General features: G+C 36.8%; 1 protein-coding gene across 2 annotated transcripts; it reads left to right on the top strand.

Moving 5' to 3' along the window:
- Positions 1 to 9,748: 9,748 nt before the first annotated feature.
- GNGT1 (G protein subunit gamma transducin 1) lies at positions 9,749 to 14,492 on the top strand. 2 transcript variants are annotated; one of them, XM_028846057.2, is made up of 3 exons: positions 9,749 to 9,824; positions 9,919 to 10,022; positions 14,025 to 14,492. In XM_028846057.2, the coding sequence occupies exons 2-3, from the start codon at positions 9,927 to 9,929 to the stop codon at positions 14,151 to 14,153; spliced, it is 225 nt and encodes a 74-aa protein (XP_028701890.1). In that variant the 5' UTR covers positions 9,749 to 9,824; positions 9,919 to 9,926; the 3' UTR covers positions 14,154 to 14,492. The 2 variants fall into 2 exon arrangements, with proteins under 2 accessions (XP_028701890.1, XP_014989754.1); XM_015134268.3 differs by having other exon boundaries at positions 9,916 to 10,022.
- The last annotated feature ends 5,455 nt before the right edge of the window (positions 14,493 to 19,947 follow it).

Raw genomic sequence — 19,947 nt, 5'->3', positions numbered from 1 at the left:
CTCTTTGGGAAAGACACCCAGATTTTAATAATTTCCATCTGGAATGCTTTATCTCTGACTTTTCAACCAAAAGTTAAAATTTATATTTGACTCTATATCCTTCTCCTATCAGTGTTCCCACTTCACTGCTCCATTTTCTAGGCAAATTTATCCAAAATTTTACCTCTACTATCTCTCTCCACTTCCTCATCTTCTGTTTTTCCCAGATCACTCCAATTAAACTTCCTTTTAGGAAGAGGAAGAACAGGAAGTGCTATTGTCAAGAGCAAACTTGACACATGCTACTAGACCTCTCAATATATGGCACCCAAAGCAACTGTCCTTAAAATCACGCAACATCACATTTTCCATCAACATCTTATCTAAATTCTTTTTATTATTTGACAATTACAAATACTCCCTCATTCTTTTTTTTTTTTTTTTTTGAGACGGAGTCTCGCTCTGTCGCCCAGGCTGGGGTGCAGTGGCCGAATCTCAGCTCACTGCAAGCTCCGCCTCCTGGGTTTACGCTATTCTGCTGCCTCAGCCCCCCAAGTAGCTGGGACTACAGGCACCCACCACCTTGCCCGGCTAGTTTTTTGTATTTTTTAGTAGAGACGGGGTTTCACCGCATTAGCCAGGATGGTCTCGATCTCCTGACCTCGTGATCCACCCATAATACTCCCTCATTCTTTAAATGTTTTCTCTCAGTCTTCATGATACCACATTCTTTTGTTTGTTTCCTACTTTGTTGACCTCTCCTTCTCAATCAATCTGTCCTTTTGTGGCTAACCATTAAAGGCTAGGTGACTCAAGACTCAACCCTGATAATTCGTTTCTAACTATATTATTTTCTTATGTCATTTCAAATCAATATACATATAAACCTTGCACATACATTTACACATGCATATACATATACATGTATTTGTGTGTAGTCTTGATCTTTCCTGAAAATTTCAAACATTTATATCTATTTAGTATCTCCACTTGAATGTGTAACAGAAACTCGAACATTTTATGTCCTAAACTGAAGTCTTTATTATGTATCCCCAGTCTTCCTCCTTTCTGTAAATGACCCTTCTACTTAGATTCTCAAGGCAAAATCTCTGGAGTCATTCTTGAGAGCTACCACTGCTTAACAACGCAATTCATCGGCAGTCCTTTCAATTCTACCTCCAAATCATTTTTTTTTTTTTAATACAGAATTTCGCTCTTGTTTTCCAGGCTGGAGTGCAATGGCGTAATCTCAGCTCACTGCAACCTCTGCCTTCTTGGTTCAACCGATTCTCCTGCCTCAGCCTCCCAAGCAGCGGGGATTACAGGAGCCCACCACCACGCCCAGCTAAGTTTTGTATTTTTAGTAGAGATGGGGTTTCACCATGTTAGCCAGGCTGGTCTCAAACTCCTGACCTCAGGTGATCTACCCACCTCAGCCTCCAAAAGTGCTGGAATTACAACCAAATCACATTTTTAATCTACTCATATCTCTTTATAGCCACAACAGCCAATGTAGTTCAAGTCTGCAATTTCTAAGGAACCATTACATTAAATTTTTACCTAAACTCCTTGTTTTTACCTTTGTTTCCCATTTAACCCCACACAGAACTTGGAGTACTTTTAGTATGTCAACCAAGTAAAAAAAATACATGTTTTACTTGTCTGATCCTCTTACTGTTACATAAGCTCTGTGAGAGCATAAAGCTTATCTGTCTTATTTACCACCGTATCACAGAGCCAAGAATGAGACCTGGAAAGTAGGCTCTCATGAACATCTGTGAAATAAACAAATGACTTTCTATTACCACTAACCTTCTTCTTTACAAATGTCTTGAAAACTCAAATGGCACAGTGGAAACAGAGAAATAGAGTTGTTCTGGGAAAGAAAGTGAGTTGTCATAGAATATATTTGGTTGTCTATAAGTCGCATGCACCTTGAAAATAAGCTAACATGTTGAGAGAGAATGGTATCCATGTAATAAAATAGCAACAGATACAAAAGCAACTGGTTTTCAAAAAATCAACTATGATAAAATTTATGATCAACCTGACCAGTTGGAAAAAAAAACAAAAACAAAAACAAAAACTACCTTTTATTTGACCATAAAAATTCAGCTGGGAATGTGATATATACTGAGGAGTTATAAACAAAGCAAGAGATAAGAAAGCTGAATTTGCTGTTTTAACCTCAAGCAATCAAATGAGTGCCTAGCCCATGTGAATTACAGAACAAATATTTGATGAATAAATGAATACTATGTGAGCTGCTATCACATTATTGGCCTTGGCAGAAAGACAGAGGGAAAAAAGAGTAGATACATAGAGATAAAGGCATTTGCATGTTGAGTATTTATCAGAGTGTCTATTACATGATAAATGTTCCAAAATAGCTAATATCATCTCATTTAGTCCTCAGGACAGCAAACTCACTGTCCTTTGTAAATTTCACCTCATCTCCCTCACTTTCAAGTGTTGCAAAGTTTAGTCCTTCGTTCTCTTCTCTTTCCTGTTTACTTTGGTATTCTCCTCTGTTCTCCCCCAACTCTGGCCTCTTCCCTAAACTCCAGATCACCTATTCAACGAATGGCTAGCAAGTATCTGAGACTTAGTATTCCCTTTTTATATTCTCTGATCTCAGGAAATAGCAAATCCCTTCTTTTGGTTGCTCAGGCCAAAAAATAATAATAATAATAACATCATCTTGATTTTTTTCTTTTCTCTTTGTTTTTTTTTTGTGTGTGTGTGTGTGTTTTTTCCATTCTACATCTGATCCGTCAGCACACCCTGATGTCTCTGCTTTTAAAATGTATTTAGCATCTCAGCACTTGTCCCCACCTCCACTCGCACCACACTGGTTTGAGCCACTTTCATATTTCACCTTGACTGCAATTGCCCCTTCTCTGCTTGCACCGTTGCCCACTATGAGCTAGCCTCCAAACAGCTGCCAGATTGACCCTGCTAAAGTATATGATAGATAATGTCACTCTGTTACTCAGAATCCTCCAACCTTCCCTAAGTCACTCAGAGTAAAGCAAGAGTCTTCACAGTGGCCTGTAAGACCTATACGGTCACTGGTTTTATATACTACTTCTCCCTTGAATTCACAGGGCTCCTTATATTCAAGGTTGTCTACTGTTGCCTTATACTTGCTGTTCCCTGGAACGATTTTCTCTTTGATACCTACAAAGCCAACTCTCATAGCCCTCAGATCTTCACTCAAGTAGCATTGTCAACAGGAAGGGCTCCTTTGGCCATCCTCTCTGTAATTGAAACATGGCTAACACTGTTCTTATTCCTTTCCTGCTTTATTTTTCTCCTTAGCACTTAATCAAAATTTGGTATATTTTACTTTTGTAACTTTGTGAGTGTCTGTCTCCTTTACTAGAATGTAAGTTGAGGGGAAAGGTTTTTATCTGTTTTTTTTCCCTCTGCTCTACCTCAAGCACTTAGAATCATATCTGGCACACAGTAGGCATTCAATAAAAATTCTTAGCTGTTATATTTTTATAATGTCAAGTACAATGTCAGGATCAAAAAGAATAGCATAGAATAAGTAAGTTTACATCCATATGATTATAAGCTTATTGTGCATAATACAGTGGATTTGTTTCTGAAAAATTGTCAGAATTACATGTTTATAAATATAGTTTCATGTCAAACTGCATGTTTATAAATCAAATAAAGTGTGCTGGTAACATTGCTATTTCAAATAATCTGTAATTAATCCTTTATAAAACAAATAAGTTTTAAAAATAATTCAAATAATTTCTTCCTAATCTAGCCCTTTGTAAATTAAACATTTTATTTGTCAGGTATTTGTACTTCAAAATACACTTATGGATAATGTGTAAAAACAAACAAAAAACAGGTGGCCTTTTAACTTTACCTCAGCTCATTTTAATTCTAAAATAAATTAGCAAGAAAGGTAATAGAAGCTCTGAAAGACATCATGAGACACTTAACCTACTCTATAGAGTTCTATCTTCCCAAGGTGTTTAACAAACACTAAAATGTGGTGCATGTAAGGAAGCTTCCTACCCCTCTACTTATGACCTCCACGATCTGCTTGCATTGCCAAGCATATCTACCTTTCTTTTTCACACTTTGTCAATGTAACAATGTTTCCTGAGAATGTTCAATGTATTGAGATGCAAGCATTAAAAATGATTTGTTTTTACAGAAATTGCTTCAGCAACTATGCTATGTTGAACCGACATTTCCTAATGAGCAGTCACTCTTTAACAATCATTTAAACTGATATCATTGTGGGCCATACTTGGCTAATAAAAACTCATTCTAGTATTTAAGTTCAAGAAAAGTCAAGGCAATGTACATTTCCTCTACCACTTCTGGGGCTCTATAACCATGAATTTCATCTAATCCAGAGATTCATTTGTACAAGAAATATTTCATAATGGCCTGTTTAAAACCACCAATCTAGGGAGGCAGGAGGATCACTTCATCTCAGGAGTTTGAGATCAGCCTGGGCAACATGGCAAGATCCCATCTCTATTTAAAAAAAAAAAAAATAAGTTATCTGGACATGGTGGCACCTGTAGTCCCAGCTACTCAGGAAGTGAGGTGGGAGGATCACTAGGGCCTGGGAGGTCAAGACTGCAGTGAGCAGAAATTGCACCACTGCACTCCAGTCTGGGTGACAGAGTGAGACCCTGTCTCAAAAGAAACTCACCAAACCCATCAGTATGGTGCCTGTATTAGGGTTCTCTAGAGGGACAGAACTAATAGGAGATATATATCATAAATATATATATATATGTAAATGGGAGTTTATTAAGGAATATTAACTGGCACAATTACAAAGTCCCACAATAGGCTCTCTGCAAGCTGAGGAGCAAGAAGCCAGTCTGAATCCCAAAACTAAAGAACTTGAAGTCAGATGTTCAAGGTCAGGAAGCATCCAGCACAGGAGAAAGATGTAGGCTGGGAAGCTAAGCCAGTCTAGGCTTTTCACCTTCTTCTGCCTGCCTTTTAATCTGCCTGCACTGGCAGCTGATTTGATTGTGCTGCTCAGATTAAGGGTGTGTCGCCTCTCCCAGCCCACTGACTCAAATGTTAATCTCCTTTGCCAACACCCTCACAGATACACTCAGGAGCAATACTTTGCATCCTTCAATCCAATCAAGTTGACACTAAGTATTAGCCATCACAGTACCTAAATTATATGTATAAAATACAAAAAAGCAGCAAATTGTGTAGACTAAGTACAATATGAAAATATTCACCATGACTATACATAATGAACTAGAATTTTTTAATGTATAGAATCACCATAGACATAGCAACTGAGAATAGAGACTGACACATATATCAAGCCCATGGCTACATAGAGTGATATGATGTTCTGAAAGAGAAACAAAAAATTATTGGTGCATGGTCTTCCTTTTATTTATATGCGTTATTGTAAAAAGTGTACATAATAGCCAGGAAAAAATATTTTGTTTCTATATAAAATGAAGTGAGTTTCAAGGTTCAAATAACCATAAATATGGCTTTTGTCCATGTGGAAGTCTGGCATATCTGACAGTCATGCTGAATGTGTCACATTTCATCTTATGCTGCAAGATCCCAGAAAATGCAAGATACCTGATATTCCTTATCCATACCCACAAAAATTACGGAATACTGTTACAAACAAGCTGATGTATTTTCATAAGGGCCCCTAGGGGGCAGTATTGCCCCCATTGAGAACCAGGGATCTATGGATGGGATACAACTCAGAAATACTTCCCCCCTCCTGCCCTCCTCTTGCCTTTTATTGGACCTTAGATATTCTGATGGTAGGGCAGGACGGAGGAAGAAGTGAAAGGGCAAACATCTCCTTATCTAGGGTATGCTTTCCCCCAGGCTGGCTGTAACAGCAATCTTAGCTTATTTGTCTATAGGTCTTCAGTCTTCCCCTTAAATTTTGACTAAAGGTGGGGTGGGGATGGTTGGCAATAGGTTCAATAATCTGATCTAGTCTCTTAGGACTTTTTTTGTGGAGAGGTGGACCAACCTGAAAGCTTAGAATATGAGTGGCAGCTTTAGTGCTATTTGTCATCAACTCTGGACTTTCTATGTAATTCTGGGGTATGAAGAAACAAATCCACTCCTTTACACTAGTTTGAGAGATACGTGCTGCAATGAAAAATACGTCAGTTCAGACGTGCTGGAATGAAAAACGCCTATGTTGTAACCTCAGCTCCACTGCCTCTCACTGTTTAATTTAGGGCATTCAAACTCCCTGGAATGCTTTTGCCTCATCTGCAAAATGGAATAGGGAGTAAAGTAGATGATATTAAATTTGAATTTGAACCATTGACTTCAATATGACACTAAACATTTGGAATCTCCATGCAGACAATATTCACTGTTCTTCTTTGTGTCCTTGAAATAAGTGAAAATTTTCGTCCTTTTATATATATATATATATATATATATATGACCTGCGACATCAAATTTGGTAAGAATTCTAGAATCTGCCAATAATATATTTGCTCTAAATAAAGTGTTTTAAATGTTTAATATTATTGAGCATGGTGTATCACAGCATTTTAGAGTTAAGAAATCATTTATTGATAAATGAAGTTAGAAAAATTGGATTTTTTTTATGTTTAGGTAAATGCATATGACATAGGTTAGGTGACTTTGTCAATACTTCCTGATCTCTTCTATATACCAAACACTATACAGAACAATAGAAAGTAATGAGGACATAAAAGTTATGCAACGTATGACCTGTCTTGTAAAGCCTCTAAAACTCCACTGTGTCTTCGGTTGAGTTTGCTAGAAGCAAAGCCTAAGACAGGAATTCTTGTGTAAGACATTTTTCCAGGGCAAGCTCTCAGGAGAAACTGCTAAAGGAGTAAGGCTGGGGCAAGAGGAGAAGTTAGTAAAAAGTGGTTTCGGAAGTCTGGCATCATTCTAAACCCATGGAAAGCTCTGAAAGTTTCTCAGTTACAACAAAGTTTTTCAGCCCAGAAGCAAGGGGGCTAGGCTGATAGGACCCCACATTAGCCAGCCTTTTGCTCCAAGTCAACCTCAGGGGTCAGATGGGAACATAATCTCCCAGGCATCATCAGGAAAAGTGTTGCCCATCAGATAAGGGCCAACCTGTGCAAGAGGTTTGCCCTTGACAGTCAACACCTGCAGCTGCTGCGGACTCGGTACCTTACCCTGGAAAAAAAAGAGAGCTGGGCAGAGCATCTGGAATGCATGATATTAAAGGAGCCAAATGATGTACACATGATCTGCTATAAGTGTATCGGTAATATCACCTATGTCCTTTAGCGTACCTATAAGTTCCCCTATATTATATGGCAAGGGCCATATAAGAAAGTACAGTTTGAAATTCTGGAAGTACAACAGAGTTAATAACACCAGCTAACACGTGCAAGTGCTTGCTCTGTTCTACACGCCGTTACAAAGTCCTTACCTACGTTATCCACATTTAATCCTCTCAACAAATCTACAAGGTAGGTAATATTATTGCCCCTATTTCCCTGTAAACTAAGGCACAGGCGGGTCAAGTAATTTGGTCAGGGTCACACAGCTAGCAAGTACCAGTAAATGATTATTTTGTTGATAAGTATGTGAGAGGGCTTCCTGGAACACAGAAAATGAAATTCTAAACCCAACCCAAGATCTACTAAATTAGAATCTCTAAGATTGGACTCATAACTGTAACAAGTTTCCTAAAGTGATTCCTGCACACACTGAAGTGTGAAGAGCCATTGCCTAGAGGAATTAAAAGTTTTCCAAAATGAAGAAAAGTTGTGCAAAGAACATTGTCAAAATGTAAAAATGATCATCAAAAATACTTAATGAAGTTTTATATTTAGTCTAAAAGAGTGGGAAGGAAGATGAGAATAACATTTGGGCTCTCAAATACAAAACAGGATTATACAGGAAGAAATAACCTTTGTATAGTCATATTGTTTCTTAAAGAACAGAATAGCAAAAATAAAAACATAGGAATCACTGGGCTCAGGTACCCATAGTGTGTTATTTTCTACCTCTATGTTGGTCTAGGTAGACATTTTTCCCTTAAAATTATCTTAAACTCGAGACCATCCTGGCCAACGTGGTGAAACTCCGTCTCTACTAAAAATACAAGTTAGCTGAGCGTGGCGGCATGTAACTGTAGTCCCAGCTACTCGGTAGGCTGAGGCAGAAGAATCACTAGAACCCAGGAGGCAGAGGTTGCAGTGAGCCGAGATTGGGCCACTTCACTCCAGCCTGGTGACACAGTGAAACTCCATCTAAAAAAAAAAAAAAAAAAAAAAAAAAAATCTTAAACTACTACTTATCCAGAGAAGAACGGGATATTTTAAGACTGGGAAGGGAAACAATCTTTCTTCAAAGGTTTTGGAAATGAAAACATCATTTAAATACAAGGAAATAGGTTAATTGCTGATATATTATTAGCAGAGTATTTTCATGTAGATGTACAATGTTATGTTGTTCTCTGAAATATGAATACACTTACTTTTATAATAATACTTCATTACAAAAATTGGACTAGGGAGAAGGAGGAGACACTATAGGCACAATGCCACTTGGCCACTTGAGATAAAGGAAAGTTTTATCTTCTTAAGTTGAAGTATCTAAAAGCTGTTTTATTATTTATGTACTCAGGATTATTGTCTTGTAGGCAAGGTGGTCGTCTTCATGTTTATTTTTCACTTGTGGTAAGTTCACCTTGGACTTTTTATTTTGGGTAAACATCACTTACATCATCGTTAATAAGGCTTTGGGGTTCCTTTTCCCCATTATTCAATTTCATAGCATTATCACCAGCTGTTGAGCCTTCTTCCCCATTACTCACTGGTCTAATTGGGGAGAAGAGGAATTGCGAAGAGGGCGGAAGAAAAAGTCTGTTCTAGTAGGATGTTTAGATCAGACCTGCCATGTCCCCTTAACCTGCTAAATTTGGTCATCATTGTTACCAGATTCATTGTGACAGTTACAGGCAAATTCCAGGTGTTGTTGGAAAAACACTTATAAGTAATACACTAGTTTATTTTTGATTAAGAAGACTGTTTACGGAGGGGCACGGTGGCTCAAGCCTGTAATCCCAGCACTTTGAGAGGCTGAAACTGGCGGCTCTCGAGGTCAGGAGATCGAGACCATACTGGCTAACACGGTGAAACCCCGTCTCTACTAAAAAATACAAAAAACTAGCCGGGCGAGGTGGCGGTCTCCTGTAGTCCCAGCTACTTGGGAGGCTGAGGCAGGAGAATGACATAAACCTGGGAGGCGGAGCTTGCAGTGAGCTGAGATCAGGCCGCTGCACTCCAGCCTGGGTGACAGAGTGAGACTCCATCTCAAACAAAACAAAACAAAACAAAACAAAAAACAAAAAAAAAACAAACACTGTTTACTAGGTACACATTTAAACAATCCATTATTTATAATGAACTTATAGTGATACTTTTTATATGGTTCCCTTTTAATACCAGGTTAAATACTCTAGAGATTTAGGGAATTAATGGCCCGTCCTCCAAATGACCTCAAACTAAGTTAAATGACATAAAACATGTGGTGGAGGGTTTTGGAATTGACAGTAAGGATTGGAAACCCCAAATTTTACACTGTACGAAAGACCAGGGGCAAGAAGCAGCTTTAAGTATTTTAGATTATATACTGACTAAACTCACCCCTCCCAACAAACCTGTTGACAGGTGTTTAGGGTCAAATGCTTGACTTAATCATATTAGTGAAGATTAGGAAGAAGCTTTAAAATCCCAAGACTAGTGTGCATTGCTACAATTGTTAAGAGAGAGAGCTCATGTGAAATTGGTTGTCGTGGGATATTTAAAATAAAACAAAGAAGAGTTTACTTTGTAAGTTAAGAGCTGAGGGAATTGTTGGCTAAGACTGATTTGAAATAACTGCAGCAATTCATGTGTAGGTGCTAACCTTCTACACCTTCAGCAGGCAAAAAGATGCCAGTAATCAATATTGAGGACCTGACAGAAAAGGACAAATTGAAGATGGAAGTTGACCAGCTCAAGAAAGAAGTGACACTGGAAAGAATGCTAGTAAGTTGCTGCTTTCTTTAGAATTTTATTTTAAGCTAGAGATACTGTGGTGGTACCAGGTTAGAAAACATTGGCTGGTAAGGCTAAATGTAGTTACAAATAAATTGTTCATCTAAAAATGTATCAAAGATTAAGAAAATTGATAATCAATCACAACTATCTCTTGATTTAGATTCTAAATCGAAGAGGTTGGCAAACCATTTTCCTTTGGCCAAGCCCAATCCTTAGTCTCTTTTTGTATGACCACTAAGATAAGAATGCTTTTACATTTTTAAAGAGAAAAAGAAAGAAAGAAAGAAAGAAAGAAAGAAAGAAAGAAAGAAAGAAAGAAAGAAAGAAAGAAAGAAAGAAAGAAAGAAAGAGAAAAAGAAAGTAGGAGAATATGAGACAAAAACCATATTTTAGATAAACAATAAAGTAAATATGTGCATACAATAATATAGACATTTTGCTTTTACTTTTCTAAACTTCTCTTTATAATGCAATATTTTGATATTGATATTTTGATACAATATTTTGATATTGCTGCAATACTTTAAGCTATGATGTCATCCCCTCTTGCACTGTCATGGTCAGTAATAAATGAGTACATTCTACTCTTCTTTGGCAAATAAAGATGAGTTCAAACATAAGAACTCACTGGTTCCTCCTAAAAACATCTGACAAATCTTAGAAAGGGTTACCAACAGTTCACTGCCATTAGAAGGAGAAGAAATGGCAAAGGACTAAACCACCAAACAAACAGTGATGAAAGCTTGGAGGATGTAGATATGTATTTTAGGTCCCTTCATTTTAGGAAAATTATTAATAGTAGAACAAAACCTCCACAAGTGGTAACAATAACCTTATATTTTCAAAACATCTCATTTTATCAGGACAAAGTAAAAAAGGAGTTTGTGTTATCTTCATACTTGGTTCAAAATGCCTACTCCCAGTCAAAACTGGGATTTTTGGCTTCTTCTATGTTTATAATAATCTCAAACTCCCCTGTTGCCCTTTCCATATAGGCAAAACGTTTTGCTGTAAAGATAAAATTAAATCAGTACTAAGGCTTAGAACGTACACCAAATAAGTTAAAGTCCTTATTTTTACAATTCAGGGTAAATAAAATGAACTTTTGGGATAAAGGAAAGTTTTATCTTCTTAAGTTGAAGTATCCAAAAACTGTTTTATTATTTATGTACTCAGGATTATTGTTTTGTAGGCAAGGTGGTTGTCTTCGTGTTTATTATTCACTTGTGGTAAGTTCACCTTGGACTTTTTATTTTGGGTAAACATCACTTACATCATCATTAATAAGGCTTTGGGGTTCCTTTTCCCCATTATTCAATGTCTCTCTGCTCTTGGAAGTCAAACCAATTTAATATCAGACTGTAAAAACTCCATATACATACACACACAAACACACATGCATATAGATACACATACATATACATGTACTCTCTTAGTCTCCTCAGGGTGATGTACCAGAATACCATAGACTGGTGAGTTACAACCAATAGAAATGTATTTCTCACAGTTCTGGAAGCTGGGGCATCCAAGATTAAGGAACCAGCAGATTCAGTGTCTGGTGAGGGCCTGCTCCCTCCTTCATGAAGGCCTGTCTTTTCATTTTGTCCTTACCTGGTGATAGGGGTGAGGAAGCTCTCTCGGGTCTCTTTTATAAGGACAGTAATCCTATTTATGAGAGTTCTGTCGTCATGACCTAATCACCTACCAAAAACCCCACCTTGGGGGTTAGGAGTTCAACAAATGAGTTTTTAGGGGACACAATTGTTCAGCCTGATACATATATATGATATATATACACACACACACACACACACATATTATATATATAATATATATAAATATATATGTAATATCTAGAAATATTATTTCTCTATATAATAGATAATAATACATATATTATACATAAAATGGAACTTCCAGGTCCTGAGCCCCCAGCTCTGACGTGTAATCAGTACAGTGTGGTTAAGTGGATATACTCTGAAACCATATTCCCAGCTCAGATTCTTTCTCCACAACAACTTTCTGCCTGTGTAATCCTCATCTATGTTAACTAACTTACCTGTGCCTCTGTTTCTTCAAAACAGCGATAGTAATAGCATCTAATTCAGAGGATAATTGGGAGGAATAAACAAGGTAATATACGCAAAGCTCTGAGAACAATGCCTGGTAATAGCAAGTGCTTTATGTCATTATGTTATTATTACCTTAAAATTATTATTGATTCTATGAACCAGACTGATTCATATTATACTGATTTTTTTTTTTTAGTAATACAAGTCTTTGCATCCAGTTTCTAAAGCTGACAGATTTGCAATGACTATAAGTCAATGTAATAGGCAATGACTAAAGACAATCATTGTAGTAATAGCTAAAAATAGTTATCATTTGATTGTGCATCTTCTTGTGCCAGGCACCTGTTAGGCATTTAAGGCAACCAATGTAGCTATTCCTATTTTACAGTAATTTATGTAGTAAATTTATGTAGCAAAAGTAATTTATGTAGTAATTTTATAGTGTTTTATGTAGTAAATGAACCTTAGATGAATTACCTTAACTAAGACTAAATAGCTAGTAAATGAGAAGAGCCTTGCAATCCTATGTAAACTACATATATTTATATTAAGCCTCACTGAAATAATTTTTAAACCTATACACATATATAATTTTAGGTAATTTATTGTTCCTTTCATTCTCACATATGCAGATCCCAGCCAGGCACCTTCAAAACCAACCCCTTATGGACTACTGAATTAAGGAGAACAATTTACACCTCTGTTCCTGTCATCTGGTGAAGGCAAAAGTAGTGACTTTTAGGGGGAGAGTGTGGGACCACTGAGCAAGAGGGAAAAAAATGAATCTAAATTAATGCATATTTCAAAAGTTGTATAAATCTGCAAGTATCATCCTTTGAAGGAAGAACCTAACCTGACAAATGCTTCCTGGCCCCAGTGGAAAATAATTTGTTCTAATATGTAATTAATAAGTCTGCATAGTTGTAAACTAATCTGAAGTCTTATATCAAATGTTCCTTGGAATTTACATAAAAGTGGCCCAAAGATTTCATTAAAAAAAAAAAACGGTAAATTGGTTAAATAACTTATGGTATGGCCACTTATTAGACTGACAAAAATAAAGTAGCATGGTGTTACTATCATGAAAGATACACTAATTGAAAACAAACAAGTTGAAGGTAAAAGAGTTTAAATAATTAGATTTCATGTGTGTGCATATATATATGTATATTTACATATGTATAGAACATCACCTCTCTCTACAAGGCACGTTAAGTGGTACCTAACAGACTGTAGCTGAAAGGCCTGATTTTTTACTAAATCATTACTATAATGTTGCAGATAATTGAAAAGCAAAATCAAAAACAACATGAATAATTCAGTCCAGCAAATTATTCACTGACCACTAAAGAACCCAGCCTCTATTCTAGATGGCTGGGATACATTGGACAAATCAGCCAGAGGTCCCTAACCCCTTGGAGCTCACCTAGTGCACCACCATGCTCAATCACTGTAGATGAGTGTAAAGGAAAATTACATGTGTATACTTCTGAGAATTCAGGGATGGTGATAAGCCTGGAATTTAATAATTATTCATTCTCTTCCACCTTTACGAGTCACAGTTTTGGAATGAGGAAAAAGGTTTAATCAATATGAAATCTGATGACACCCTTGACTTCTGTTGCCAGCTGTGTTCTGATTCCTGGGTCTTGTCTCCTTCAATGCTGGAGGCAGTGTCTGCTGGGAATCTTTAGCTGGAGCATGACCAGCTGTTTTTCCTTTGTCTGGAGATATATCCAGAAGGATTGGGAAGGCTGCAACTTTCTTCTTTCCTACAAAGTACATATACATTGGCAGAAAGCAGAGAGAATCATACTGAAAATATACAACCTGAAAATTTATTGTAAAAAATAATTCTTGGCATTTGGAGTATTCAGTTTTAAACAAAATGAGTCATCCCTTTTTCCTTCCCCTTAAGGTTTCCAAATGTTGTGAAGAAGTAAGAGATTACGTCGAAGAACGATCTGGCGAGGATCCACTGGTAAAGGGCATCCCAGAGGACAAAAATCCCTTCAAGGAGCTCAAAGGAGGCTGTGTGATTTCATAATACAAAAAAAAAAAAAAAAAGCCATTGAGGATATCTCAAATGTTAATAACAATATGGATTTTTCTCATACATAATAGTACTACTAAGCGTGTATGTGAATTTTTAAATTTATAAATGTAAACTTTTAATAAAAATTGAGTGTTGTAACCCTTCATTCTATGTTTTTTCTTAACATATCTGGCACACAGTTTAACACATAATTGCCAATAAAAATTGCTTGAAGTTCTTTAAAAAGAACTATGTTTTTTAAATGATTCTATAGCTTTCTGAGTCATCAGCATATACTAAATGTTTTATGCTTTTTTCACTTCCCTTTCAACACTTATAGTTTTCCACCCAGAAATTTTATGGATAAATTTCTATTTTCTTTCCCAAACTTTCTCTTGCTTATGGAATTAGGAAGCTTATTTTTCTGATATGCACTTCACCTATCTTGTGACTTTTCCCCAGAATGCCAACTGGGTTGAGGGTTCAGTCTGTGGTCACGGAGCACAGTGAATTTAACCAGCACCAGATTCACGGTTATAAGCATACACTTAGGAGCAAGACAGTTCTGGCTTTGCCACTGTACTGCCTACCTCACTTTGGATAAGCTACTTAATTCTTTCTAAATTTGTTTCTTCTAGCATAGGATGAAGATAATAATGGTTCTCTCTTCTGTTTTGTATAGGGGTTAAGTAATACACCAATCCAACTATAACACTCAGCATATTACCTGACCCATGGTAAGATACAATAAGGGTTAACTAGTACTATTACTTACTTAGAAAGGATCTAGACAAAATTTCCAAAATCCTTTAAGATATATGCTGTTTTACCCTATCCTCATGAAGACTCTCAACAGCACAGTCTTTTCTTTAATAAGGTGAGCACACATGAGGGAGAAATCTCCATCACCTACATCAGGTCCTTCTGGCATCCTACTGAGTGTGCATGAGTCACATTTCATTACCATTGTGTTAATGACTACGAGATAACTTGCCTCTGCATCTGTAACAAAATGACAAGTTGTAATTACCCAAATCAGAAATCACTTTTGTTGTCAGTGTTTTTCTTGTTGCTGTCTCACATTTACAGTGCTATTTTGTATACTTCAGTGAACAGAATACTCAGAAATACTAATTGACTGTCATCCATTAAAAAAAAAAACATTAAAATTATCTATTGTTTGGTCTGGAAGGGAGTCTGAAAGTTGTACCAAAGTTTGGTTCCTAGCACCATGCCCTCCCACTCTGACCATCATAAATGCTCAACAAATATCTGTTGACTCTTGTCTAACCCCTTCATTGTGAAATGGAGAAAATAAAGTTTCAGACAAGTCACCTGACAAATTTCTTCAGTCAAGACTCTGGGCTTCTGGCTGAACGGTCAGCAACATACCCCACCATGTGTCTTCATCAAATATGCTTTGAATATTAAGGGATTTCAGGATTAGTTACTGAATCTCTTATCTATTTGTCCTCAAGAAAAGCTTTTTATCCTCTTATTTAAGTTTACAAAACCCTCTCCATACAGCCCTCCCAACCTCCACCAAGCGCTCCCTGTCTCTCTCTCCCACTCTATTTTCCTCCATAGCACCGTCACTGTCTGGCATACTACAATTTATTTGTTTATTGAATTGTGATTTGTCTCTAGAAGTTTTCCATCTGCAAGTTAGTATTTATTTAGTGAAGTGTTCAGTATATCCCCTTTTCTCTGATTAAAATAAATACGAAGTACGTAATTGCTATGGCATTCAGTTTAGCATTGGAGACAGATTTTGAAGCCCAACAATTCGAAGGTAAAATCCCGACTCTTCCTCCTTATCATTGAGAACTTTGGACAAATGACCAAATGATTTCAACTCTTTGAACACTTTTTTTTTTTTTGTATAAAGCTAGTGAGTAGGATAGATGATCTGAATACTTGTAATCCCTTAGATCACAAATGGGTATACAAGAAGAAGCTAATAAATGTCCTCTATTATTATACTTCCTGTGGACAACATTTTCCCACCATCTGGAATTTAGTCATACTCATCCCGCCACCTGAAATCTCCCTCCACTCCATCCCATTTCAGCCCTTTGAAATCCTACTCTTCTTATGAGACTATCTCTCCTCTTCTACCTCAAGAGTATATTGTGTATATCCTAAGTCATTTAACATTACTTTCCTTTCTCTTATTATAATGTCTATGGTAGTCTTAATTTCAGTGCTGTATTGGAAATTTCCCAAACCAGAAGCACTGTTCATCTTTGAAACTGTCATATCAACTAACAAATTGTCTGGACAATGTAATTGACTTTAAAAGCAGGCAAGAGTGGTGCTTAAAAAATGTTTATATTGGATAATTCAGAATTCTTATTGACTTAATTAATGATTAAATCACCAGTAGGGGACAATTCCTGTTGCTTAAAACACAGATTGTCAGCAGGTTTGAGTAAGAGAGAAATCACAGGAAGGAAGTATAGAGAAAGATGGTCCAGGAAGAAGGAAATGAAATCATGACTGTCCCACAGGCTACAGAGCTGTAACTGTCAGTGACTTTGGTTTGTTCAGAATTTTTTTATTTCAGGACTGGAATAACCAGGTTAAAGAGAATGAAGTAAGACTACAAGGCAACAAAAACCACTCCCAACACAAACTTAACATGTGACTTTTTAACAAAATTTTCTGATGTCATTAATGAGAATGAGTTATTATAGATACTACAATATATCATATGAGCTACCTGGACTTTAAAGGTATTTTGTGCACATAGGTGAGTGTAAGCTTTAGTAAGGAAAAAAAAAAAAAAAAAAAAAAAAGGAAAACACCTCACTGTTATTTTAATTTGTACTGGTTTTATTTTAGCCAAATTTTAAAAACAAGCTAATATCAATCTTCCTAAATTCCTAAAATGTGAGTAAACATGAGGAAAATAGTAAACTGAGAATGAGAATGATCAATTTTGTATGATGGGAGTTAAAGTCTTAGAGAAAAAAAAATGGTAAGGGAAATCTTTATTTTTTATTTTATTTTATTTTATTTTTTTGAGACAGAGTCTCACTCTCTTGCTCAGGCTGGAGTGCAGTGGCGTGATCTCGACTCACTGCAACCTCTGCCTCCATGGTTCAAGTAATTCCGTCCCATCACGCCCAGCTAATTTTTTTGTATTTTTAGCAGAGAAGGGTTTTGCCATGTTGGCCAGGCTGGTCTCAAACTCCTAATCTCAAATGATCCTCCCGCCTTGGCTTCTCAAAGTACTGGTATTGCAGGCCTGAGTCACCATCCTGACCAGAGAAATCATTTTCATATCATGAATTATAAGTAGTTGCTAAGACACTCAGAGCATCAGATACAGATCATCTTTTGACTTAACATTCTCTTCATCTAGAAAAGGAATCTTAGGGCCGGGTGCAGTGGCTCATGCCTGTAATCCCAGCACCTTGGGAGGCCTAAATGGGAGGATCACCTGAGGTCAGGAGTTCGAGACCAGCTTGGCCAACATGGTGAACCCTGTCACTGCGAAAACAAAGAAATAAATTAAATATACAAAATTAGCTGGGCATGGTGGCACATGCCTATAATTCCAGCTACTCGGGAGACTGAGGCAGAAGAATCACTTGAACCCAGAAGGCGGAGGTTGTAGTGAGCAGAGATCATGCCATGTCTATACTTCTGAGAATTCAGGGATGGTGCTAAGCCTGGAATTTAATAATTATTCATTCTCTTCCACCTTTACGAGTCACATTTTTGGAATGAGGAAAAAGATTTAATCAATATGAAATCTGATGACACCCTTGACTTCTGTTGCCAGCTGTGTTCTGATTCCTGGGTCTTGTCTCCTTCAATGCTGGAGGCAGTGTCTGCTGGGAATCTTTAGTTGGAGCATGACCAGCTGTTTTTCCTTTGTCTGGAGATATATGTAGAAGGAGTGGGATGGTGCAACTTTCTTCTTTCCTACAAAGTACACATGCATTGGTGGAAAGCAGAGAGAATTAAACTGAAAATATACAACCTGAAAATTTAGTGCAATAAATAAATTATTGGCACCTGGAGTATTCTGTTTTAAACCAAATGAGTCATCCCTTTTCCTTCCCCTTAAGGTATGCAAATGTTGTGAAGAAGAGATTACGTAGAAGGATAATCTGGCGAGGATCCACTGGTAAAGGGCATCCCAGAGGACAAAAATCCCTTCAAGGAGCTCAAAGGAGGCTGTGTGATTTCAAAATACAGAAAAAAAAATATTAAATTGTTGGAAATATCTCAAATGTTAATAACAATATGGATTTTTCTCACACATAATAGTACTACTAAGCATGTACATGAATTTTTAAAATTATAGATGTAAACTTTTAATAAAAATTGGGATGTAGTAACCCATCATTCTATGTTTTTCTTAACATATCTGGCACACTGTTTAACAATAATTGCCAATAAATATTGTTTAAAGTTATTTAAAAATAACTGTGTTTTTTAAATGATTCTATATTATTCTGAGTTGTCAGCATATATTTACTGTTTTATGTCTTTTCACTTCCCTTTCAACACGTACAGTTTTCTACCCAGAAATTTTATGGTTAAGTTTCTATTTTCTTTCCCAAACTTTCTCTTGCTTATGGAATTAGGAAGCTTATTTTTCTGATATGCACTTCACCTATCTTGTGACTTTTCCCCAGAATGCCAACTGGGTTGAGGGTTCAGTCTGTGGTCACGGAGCACAGTGAATTTAACCAGCACCAGATTCACGGTTATAAGCATACACTTAGGAGCAAGACAGTTCTGGCTTTGCCACTGTACTGCCTACCTCACTTTGGATAAGCTACTTAATTCTTTCTAAATTTGTTTCTTCTAGCATAGGATGAAGATAATAATGGTTCTCTCTTCTGTTTTGTATAGGGGTTAAGTAATACACCAATCCAACTATAACACTCAGCATATTACCTGACCCATGGTAAGATACAATAAGGGTTAACTAGTACTATTACTTACTTAGAAAGGATCTAGACAAAATTTCCACAATCCTTTAAGATATATGCTATTTTACCCTATCCTCATGAAGACTCTCAACAACACAGTCTTTAATAAGGTGAGCACACATGAGGGAGAAATCTCCATTACCTATATCAGGTCCTTCTGGCATCCTACTGAGTGTGCATGAGTCACATTTCATTACCATTGTGTTAATGACTAAGAGATAACCTGCCTCTGCTTCTGTAACAAAATGACAAGTTGTAATTACCCAAATCAGAAATCACTTTTGTTGTCAGTGTTTTTCTTGTTGCTGTCTCACATTTACAGTGCTATTTTGTATACTTCAGTGAACAGAATACTCAGAAATACTAATTGACTGTCATCCATTAAAAAAAAAAAAACATTAAAATTATCTATTGTTTGGTCTGGAAGGGAGTCTGAAAGTTGTACCAAAGTTTGGTTCCTAGCACCATGCCCTCCCACTCTGACCATTATAAATGCTCAACAAGTATCTGTTGACTCTTGTCTAACCCCTTCATTGTGAAATGGAGAAAATAAAGTTTCAGACAAGTCACCTGACAAATTTCTTCAGTCAAGACTCTGGGCTTCTGGCTGAACGGTCAGCAACATACCCCACCATGTGTCTTCATCAAATATGCTTTGAATGTTAAGGGATTTCAGGATTAGTTACTGAATGTCTTTTCTATTTGTCCTCAAGAAAAGCTTTTTATCCTCTTATTTAAGTTTACAAAACCCTCTCCATACAGCCCTCCCAACCTCCACCAAGCGCTTCCTGTCTCTCTCTCCCACTCTATTTTCCTCCATAGCACCGTCACTGTCTGGCATACTACAATTTATT

This window comes from Macaca mulatta, chromosome 3 (genome assembly GCF_049350105.2).
Source record: "Macaca mulatta isolate MMU2019108-1 chromosome 3, T2T-MMU8v2.0, whole genome shotgun sequence".
Lineage (NCBI taxonomy): Eukaryota > Metazoa > Chordata > Mammalia > Primates > Cercopithecidae > Macaca > Macaca mulatta.
The sequence above is the reverse complement of the archived record's forward strand: the minus strand, read 5'-3'. Positions and strand labels throughout refer to the sequence as shown.

What these genes read in the sequence shown, in the direction of transcription:
- GNGT1 (XM_028846057.2), top strand. Translation starts at nt 9,927, where the DNA reads ATGCCAGTAATCAATATTGAGGACCTGACAGAAAAGGACAAATTGAAG. An exon ending in TGACACTGGAAAGAATGCTA is followed by an intron (nt 10,023 to 14,024) that starts GTAAGTTGCTGC and finishes CTTCCCCTTAAG; the next exon opens with GTTTCCAAATGTTGTGAAGA.